The sequence below is a fragment of the Dromiciops gliroides genome, chromosome 1 (genome assembly GCF_019393635.1).
Source record: "Dromiciops gliroides isolate mDroGli1 chromosome 1, mDroGli1.pri, whole genome shotgun sequence".
Classification (NCBI taxonomy): domain Eukaryota; kingdom Metazoa; phylum Chordata; class Mammalia; order Microbiotheria; family Microbiotheriidae; genus Dromiciops; species Dromiciops gliroides.
Window position 1 is genome coordinate 236,015,259 of NC_057861.1, and position 9,560 is coordinate 236,024,818.

Below are 9,560 nucleotides of genomic sequence, written 5' to 3' on the forward strand. Positions count from 1 at the left end.
TGTAGATAAAGAGTAGAGGTAGGTAAAGGAAGTCAGAGGGAGAAGTAATAGATTATTGTTGGATATAAGGGGATTTCAGAATTCTTGAAGATAGTGCATGTGTGGATAATGGCAAGATCAAGGACATGACCATATTGGCCATTTTTTACATTCTTTATAACATTTCTCATCTTGGCACCTTCTATTTTACCTTAATGTTAAAAGCATGTGGATATTTTTTTCCAAAAATTAAAATTGTGTAACACCAATAAGTACTTTCCACATATATAGGGAAGGAAAAAAAAAAGGACACCTATAATTAAATTTGCTTGTCATATTTAGAGAAGGCTACAATAATAAATTCTCAAGAAAAACAATATAGGAAAACTATTTATACTACAATTGTGAGAAGTTGGACCTTAATGTTTCCTCGGTAATTATACTATTTGTGTTAATCACATTCTTTTACAGACAATGTGTCCTGTGTGTTTGGATCGTCTGAAGAATATGATATTCCTCTGTGGCCATGGAACATGTCAACTTTGTGGAGATCGAATGAGTGAATGTCCTATTTGCCGCAAAGCCATTGAACGAAGGATCCTTTTGTATTAAATGAGAAACAGCAGTGTGTTTTGTTAGCTAAATGAAATTTAAATGCACTTGATAAGGCAGTTCTAGTGAAATACTGTATAATACCATAGCATATGTACTACATTATAATTACTTTGAATTCGCCAAAACCAAACAAACCATAAAACAGTATTTGGACAGTCGTTTTAAAATTTGGATCAAATCCATGTAAGCCACAGTTAATTTTAAAAAGGTTTTTTTTTACTCCAGCCTTGCAGAGTATGATTTGTAATGGGACAGATTTAAAAATACATTTAGTTCCTAATTCTTTACTACTTCCATTAAATTTTCTTGTACTTATTCAGTTTCATCAACCCTTAGAAGATATGCTTTGTTTTCTCTTATCCTTAACAGTAGTAGTCATATTTTTTCACACTAAGCCTAACATAAATACTAAGAAATTAATACCTCTTAAAATGCCATTTGGCACCAAGTGAAGTAGGCAAGTCAAAATTTTACCTCATTTATATTAGGAATGCAGCGTTTCAAAAGTCTTAGTATAGTTTGAGGCTTCAGAAAAATAGCTTTAGACTTCATTAAGACTTTTGGGACACCAAGTATCAAATCATAATTGTAATCTCAACTTTAGATAATGTAAACAAGTTTGAGAAATGCTTTGAGAGAGTAGAAAGACTGCTGAACTTGGGAATCACAAGTTTGAATTGGGCTCTGCCTGTGTGATACTGGGTAAGTCCTTTAACCTCACTGGAATTTAGTTGCTTTATTTGTAAAATGTGGGAGTTGGACTAGATGACCTCTTGGGTCCCTTCCAGCTCTAGATTTAAGATCACAACCTGTGTCCTAAAAACATATAGGTCTCAAATTTCACTTTAATTTCCAATGATTTTTCCCAAAATTTTTTTTTTAAACTAGAGTGTGGAATAATGAGAAAACAATTACAGCTTCATATTAACAGTTTATTTCTTAAGTTGTAAAAGAAAAATAAATCACTTGACTCTTGTTATCACTTAATGTAAGAGTAATTGATACTCTCATTGAAAAAAAATAAGAATGGGCAATAAATGGGGAGTCGAAGAAAAAATATTAAGGATCATTTCCCTACAACATTTCAAAATAGAATTATTTTCATACACACACAGGCATGCGCATGTGCATACAGCTTCTGACCATTATTAAAAGACACTGCCCTTCTTCTATGACCTGCTATACTGTTGTTATTAAGCCTTATGCAAAAATGATGTGAATATATGACATTCACTTCAGTACTCCAGTTACAGTTACATAATTGCCGATATTGGTCTTGTCTGCACCATTAAGAAGAGTAATTGCTCCTTTCACAGGCCACTGAATTTCATCTTAGTAAATTAACTTTTCCAGCACACTTAGAATAATGAACCTTCCAGAAGGCAGCAGTTTTCTCTTCTTGCAGGATCAGTTTCATTACTTTCGACAGTGTTGCTAATTCTTTGTATCTTCATAGGTCTTACATGAAATGTTAAAGTTATCTCCTGAAGTTACTGGGAGTGTCTTTATGAATTTACAAGTCTTTATACCTACAAATAATTACTTCAATCATTGCTGCCAGCAGTGTTGCCAGCTTCCAGAAAATGTTTAAGAATGGATTTTTCATCTTTTGGGGAAAAGTTGGGCTCTGGTGGTCAATACAAGGATAGGAATAATTTTTATCAGTGACATCATTTGCTTTGACACTATCATTGGCTATGTAGAGAATCTAAAGATTTCTTAGTTTTAAATGAGCAGAGCATGCTAACATATCAAAAAGAAAAAATGGATTGAAGTAAAGTGTTTTTAGACCTTTCTGTGCTGTACAAGTGTGGCATTGTCAATAGTTTAGCTTGACAATTTGCTGACTTTAGTACCTAAGCTCGTTATTTTTTATATGTATGTGTATGTGTGTGTATATGAATAATCATGCACAACCACACATATACACACAGATTATCTCTCCTGCAGATTAAAAAAAATTGTTTTTACATTTTCTTTCTATCAGTAACACTTTCCTTCTCCAAAGTTTTCCTACTACACCTAATTGGAAAGTACAAAGTCTCTTAATTGGGGGTTCATGGATGCCAGAGATCTGTGAACGTTGATGGGGAAAATAGACATTTTTATTTCAATATAACTGATTTCTTTGGAAATACTATGTATTTTATTTTATATATCAAACCATTATTCTGAGAAAGGGTCTGTAGGCTTCATCAAACTGTCAAAGGGGTCAATTAAAGTTAAGAAACTCCTGTTCTACCAAATGCTATTTCCAAATAGCTACATATTATGTTGACTGATTAAGCAAACTCATTTTGGCTAAGCTGAGGACTATAGTAATAATTGTAGTTCTGAAAGTAATAATTTTATTCAACAAAACTTTTTCTTTGTTCTTTGACTAATAGTTCTGGAATTCACTTTAAAGGGGAATTTTTGCCCTTCCAGACTGTTCTCAATACTTTTGTTTATGGTTTTAAAATATAATATTCTAAACTATCCCAGAGTTCACAATTTTTTGTTGTTATTGTTAATGGATTTGTTGATCTGTGTCAGTTATTACACTTCTGAAGTTATTTTTGTGAATAGATAACAGTACTTCTGTTTTGATCAATTGAAAGTTCACTTATTTTTAATAATTTTGGTTTAATGAGAGAAGACTATGAGGGGCAGAATTTAACATGTTCTCCAGCTATTTGAAACTCCAACCTCTGTTTTGTATCTCCCAACAGTAGTTCCTGATAAGTTATTTCTCATCCTATCTACCATCTTTTTTTTTATCCTGTTGTCACCAAGTATTTCTTATTGTTTTTAGTTCTGTGTTGAAGTCTTACTAGTTGGTCAGATCTCTAGAAGACTCTAGTTATAGAAAAGATGTCAGACCATTTAGATGCTTTGCCTTAATGTCTTTCAGAATCATGGTCACAATTGTGCCATTTCCTTAATTCTTAATTTCTTCAGCATAATCAAGTAGTATGTATTCAATAACACATTGCACTGTTAGGTGACAAACTTTTTTGTTGACTTCAGTTGAGTTCCAAATACTAATTAGTTATGAAAGTTACTAAATTAACATTTTGAGCTTATCTTTTTCCCCCTGATTTGAGCTAGGGAAGATGGATCTTAGATACTATTATATAATTTTTGTCAGTGCATTTCCTGCACTGGATGCCTTTGAAATTCTATAGGGACAATTTTCCTTTGTCTTTTGACATCTTTCCCAGCAACCTCATTTGTTGTTCTTTCCAGTGCATTAATACCTATCTTTTGTTGTTTTGTATGTGTTGGGTTTTTGTTTGAGGGAGAAGTAGAGGGGACAAGTATGTTGTCATATGTTTGGATGTTATGTTACCTAAATTATCATTACATATATTTAGCTGGATGTATGTAGCTGTTTTCATTATCATTAGTCCTTATTCATTACCATATAAAAATTATTAAATACCCCAAACTTAAATTATTCTATAAAACCTTCTGTTAACCACTAAGTTCAGTGTTAGATCAAATATTCATTCCTTGGTGTGTTGGGATTGTCCAAATGTTGTGTCAGAATTTTAATACTTTCAGATTCTGCTGGAAATTATATAATCACTACTGTAATTTGAATTGTTATTCTGTATTCAACATCTTAGAAGTAGATGTTAAAATTAGATTTGATAAGAAAAAGAAGTACAGTATGGTTTAACCACCATTAAGCACCTCTGGTACGCAAAGTGCTGGGGAAGATAGAAAATTTAGAGAAAACATGATTCCTTTTACTTGGATGTCAGAGAATATGATTGATACCTTATTTGTCTCTTTACTTTCTATATTATAACTGGAGTTTTCTGTTATAACACTGCCAATTCTTGGAGTAATATTAGTAAGTTTAAAATGAAAACTTACTGAAGGTGCTATTCTTTAAACACAATCATTTTAATGTACTTGTTCCTATTGCTGTATGCCATATACATATCTTGTAAAAAACCTTTATGTCCAAGATGAAAGCCCTAGCGCAAATTAAAAATTCTGTTAAGATAATACTAGTTCTAACCATTAGTTTCATTGGCATAATAGGTATTACAGTTTTAAAAGCTGAATTAAGATAATGCTAAAGTTAAAACACCACAAATTGGGACAAATTGTGGAAGTGTTTGTTGAGTCATATTTTCCTAGAAAATTTTTAAATGACATTTGGTTTGCAAGACCCATTTTTAACATATTTAAGTCTGTTACTTAACTTTTGTACAACTCAAATTATATCTATATCAAAGCACACTATCTAGATAGCCTAAGAAGTTAACTCTGCCATATGTGCACACAAAGTACCTGTGCCATTTAGATTGTGGATACTGCCAAATTTCTCTTGCCTTGTTCAGTCAGGTTTTGCTTCCTTGTTCTCATAGGGCCTTCACTTAAACTTAGAGTAGTAAAGAAATGGTAGAATTTCAAAGAAATGGTGAAGGAAGATGGTAAAAAAAAATTAGAGGAGTGGGGCTGGGGTGGGGTGTTTGGTTTTCTGAACATAGAGGGGAAAAAGGGATTATTGAGGTCTCACCAAGGCAGCCTGTGGGAAATATTTAATACCAAAAAAGCCAGTTCATTAATAAAACCAGTTTTAAAATCATATTTCCCATAATGGACTTTGTAAATTGCAAGTTTAAAATGGCTTTTGATTTGGTCCAAAAGGGAAAAATCATTCAACCCCTCTCCTAAATAACTGAAGTGTTTAATAGTAATTGTTCATGTGGAAACAATTGTAGAGAAGTTAATTTTTTTTCTTCTATGTCTATATAAATCAGGAAACAAATTCTTGTGTACATTTCTTTAATGACTTAATCAAAAGACTTAAATTATTGATAGACATGGTTCTCTCAAAATATTTTTGGCACGCCTTCAGATTGAAAACAATGTGTCGTAGGTTTCTTCCCATCACTATTAATTACACATTTTGATGCAGTCATTTTGGGAGGAGGTTAAAAATGGCTATTCGTAAGGGCCAGCTAGGTGGCGCAGTGGATAGAGCACCGACCCTGGAGTCAGGAGGACCTAAGTTCAAATCCAGCCTCAGACACTTAACACTTACTAGCTGTGTGACCCTGGGCAAGTCACTTAACCCCAATTTCCTCACCCCCCCCCCCAAATGGCTATTCGTTGAAACAATTGCTTTCTACACTTCCCCTCCATCCCCCCAAACCATTTTTTAGCTTAGAAAAACAATTAAGTTGCAAACAAGTTTGGTTAACTTTGAATTTAAGCTGAGTAGGAGTATATTTTCACAATAGACATCTTGATAGTAAAAGTGTAAATAGACCTTAAAATCTATTGTGATTTTATTTTGCCAAAACCAGAAAAACTTAATGTGGCTTTACCCATATATTGTAATAGGAATACTTGACTGATATCACTTGATAATCATGTAGAGATGGAATGTTTACTCAAGTAAGCAAATTTATAGCAGTATTAAGAGTGGCTATTTTGTGGCTAGTTTAAAACCTATTTGAGGAAGCTTTTAAAGCTGATTAGATACGTTTGACTTTGCTGTAGGACAAAAATATGTTTAGATTGTTTGAATTTTCTTTATAGTAATTGCTGGTGAAGGTAGAAACATGGACAATTAGTGTTGATCAGTTAATGTTTCATAGCTTAAGACTTTGAAACTTTCTACCTCCTTTCTGTCAAAGTGTTACATTTTGCCACAATTCCAGTCTTTAGGGTCAAAGGAAAGTGGAAGTCTGGAGGTGTGGAGGGTTTTGTTAGTAGTGTTGCTGTTGTTTTTTTAATACAAACAAAACAAAACCCACCCCCATGACACTGCTTTGGGGTTTTTATCACTTAAGTTTGGTGCCTAAATTCATAACAAAAGGCTAAGGTTGATCTTTAAATGTATGATGATAAAATTGCCAAGTGTTATACATACTGTTTCTCTTCCATGGTGTAGGCTGCTTAAATTAATTTCCTCCAAAATCAAAATGGTTTTTGTTCATTTACATGTTTTCTTCCCTCCCCACATGTCATTTCTTTTTAAAATTATAACAGCAGTAATTTAAAGTTCTGACTCAGGGCTTTTTAACAGTTTAAGCAAACTCCTATATGTTGTTACATTTTTAGAAAACCCCACCCACATCATTGTTTAGTGCCTTGAAAGAATTATTGACTTGGCAACAACCATTAGACCATTACAGTGTGCCTGTGTGTGTCAGCATATGCAGACATGTACGTCTCATTATTTAGATACTGCATGTATGTACTGGGCATTGGTAATTCTGTAAAGGAAGTTTTGTAGATTTAAATTTGAAGATTATTTTTTAAAAACTGATCATTGTGTCCATGACAGCTATACTAGTAGACAGAATAATTCTGCGTTTATATTCATACTAAGTCACGTGTATTAAATATCTGGGGAGAGGATCTAATATTTTATGTAATCATGCCTGTTTAGTTTGAAAGGAGAAACCAGTCTGTAAACAGTGATCCCGCCCCTCCAAAAAAAAACAAACAAAACCTTTTATGTTCTAACATTAACATATAAAAAATCTGCATGGAGTTTTTCTTAATGATAATCTTATGTTGTTTTGAGTTCACAAGTTTTTCTTTTTACTAAGCTTAGTATGCTAGTGTTATCAGTCCAATATACAATATATTCAATAGAAGATAACTTTTATTGACTCATAACATTTTGTTTCTCCTTCTCCCCCCACAATTGTTAGACTTACATGTTCAATGGAATTTGAAGTCTTTTGTGTGCATATAGCTTAATTTCTTCTGTACTACCAAATGATTTTGCGTATTAGTCTGAGTTTAAAGAAATGCTTAGCAAGTCCTAAGCTTTTAAAATTAAATGCTAATATCTTCCTGTTAATAAAGTTTTATTATATAATGTCTTAATCTGCTCTTTTGAAAAATATTATTTTTAAAAGTATATGCATGAGTGCTGGATGCTTCAGGCATTTGGTATATTTATTCCTTTCATACTTCATCGTGATTGAAATATTTAACTATAGAAAAGCAAGGAGCTGTTTGTTTGCCTTTGTTGGCTTTGAGGGGAAAAAAAGTGCCTAATTACTTTGTAGAAGAAAAAATGCTCACATCCAAGAGAATGTTGTTTATATCCAAAATTGCACCATGAAAATAACCTAGGGACTTATTTTCATTATAACTGGCCCCCTCCTAATTAGGATTGAAGATTATTGTAAGAAATAAGTGAGTAGGGGCAGCTAGGTGGCACAGTGGTTAGAGCACTGGTCCTGGAGATGGGAGTACCTGAGTTCAAATCCAGCCTCAAGACATATTTGACACTAGCTGTGTGACCCTTGGCAAGTCACTTAACCCCAATTGCTCACCAAAAAGAAAAAAAAAAGAAATGTGAGTTAAGAGCTTGACTTGATTTCAGTCAAAAAACATTGCCTGGACTTGATTTAATAATTTTTGGTCTTTAATAGTGTGTCATAACTCAAAAATTGGTATAAGTTTGCTTTTGCTTTTAAAAAATACTCATTTTTGGGGGAAAATACTCATTTTGGAGCAGTAATTATTTTTGATATTTTCAATTCATTTTGTTGATACATCAAAAATAAACACATTGGACTATTCTATTTAGTAAAACTAACTGAAGAATTTACTTTAAAGTCATGGGAGGTAGGAACTATTTCTAGTAATAACAAATTAATCATGGATAATTGAGGATGTTTTGCTAGCAGTAGATTACAAAGATAATTACCATCAACAACAAACAAAATGGCTACTTAAACTGCTTAAATAAAGCAGTCTTAGTGATCACCAGTTCAAGATCTAGAATTTAGGTCTGGATGACTCATGGTAATCATATTTTTCTTTTAAAACACTGTATAGGTCGTTATCTTTGATTACATTAAAAACTGTGCGTAGGCTTGATGGTGTTTTTTTAAAAAATACATTTAACAAAAATTTACATTTTTTTAATCATTGACCTTTTAAAAAAAAAACCTGTGAAGGTTATGAAGAAACTTTATACCTTTGGTGTAGAATTTCACATAGCAAAAAATATGATAATTACACACTAACATGAATGTGGATGATGTAATCCTCAATTTGACTCAGACCAATTAATGTAATATGGAGCTTATGAACAAATAAAATATCTGTGACATTGCCTGGAATATTACTAAAGGAATCATGGAATCTGAAAGTCAGAAGAAGCTTCAGCAGCTGTCTGGTCATTTCTAAGGAGAGGCAACTCATGACTTCTCAAGGCAAGTTGTTACACTTTGTGAGGGAAGGTTTCAATGTTAGAAAAATTTTCCTGGCATCAAGCCTAAATTGACCCCTCCCCCCTTTCAAACCCAACTATTGCTCCTGATTCTATGCCCAGCAGAACAAGGTTAATAATCCCTTTTCCTCATGACAGACCTTCATCTGTTTGATCACAGCTATCATGTTTCCCCAAGTCTTCTCCAGGTTAAACACCCTCAGTTTGTTCAACTCATCTTCCTATATCATAAAGTGGAGGTCCTGCGTCATCATGGTTACCCTTCTCCATCCTAGCTGAGTCCAGATGAAGTCTGACAAGCAGAGTACATTATGATCATCACATCCTTATTCCTGGAATCCGTGTTTCTCCTAATGTAGCTTCAGATTGCTTTTTTTCTTTTTGATATTACATCACCCTACTGACACAAACTGAGCTTTCAGTCTACTAAAATCCCCAGATCTTTTTCAGAACAACTTCTCCAGCCACGTTTCTCATATTTGTGTAGGTGAGTTTTTTGTCCCCACTTTTTGTTCACATTTATTCCTATTAAGGGCAGCTGGTGGCACAGGGGGTAGAGGCCAGGCCTGGAGTCAGAAAGACGAGTTCAAATATGACCTTGGACATTAGTTGTGTGGCCCTAAGAAAGTCACTTACCCTGTTTGCCCCAGTTTCCTCATCTGTAAAATGAACTGGAGCAGGAAATGGCAAACCACTCCAGTATCTTTACCAAGAAAACTACAACAACCCCTATTAAATTTGTGTTTATTAGAATCAGCCT

At 33.4% G+C, this 9,560-nt stretch overlaps 1 protein-coding gene across 1 annotated transcript in view; it reads left to right on the forward strand.

Annotated features, from left to right (window-relative positions):
* The window catches only part of MIB1 (MIB E3 ubiquitin protein ligase 1), a 168,144-nt gene extending 159,409 nt beyond the window's left edge, over positions 1-8,735 (forward strand). Inside the window, 1 exon segment of the mRNA XM_043979477.1 lies at positions 451-8,735. Coding sequence (XP_043835412.1) covers positions 451-591 — 141 coding nt within the window. The 3' untranslated portion in view covers positions 592-8,735.
* Positions 8,736-9,560: the final 825 nt, after the last annotated feature.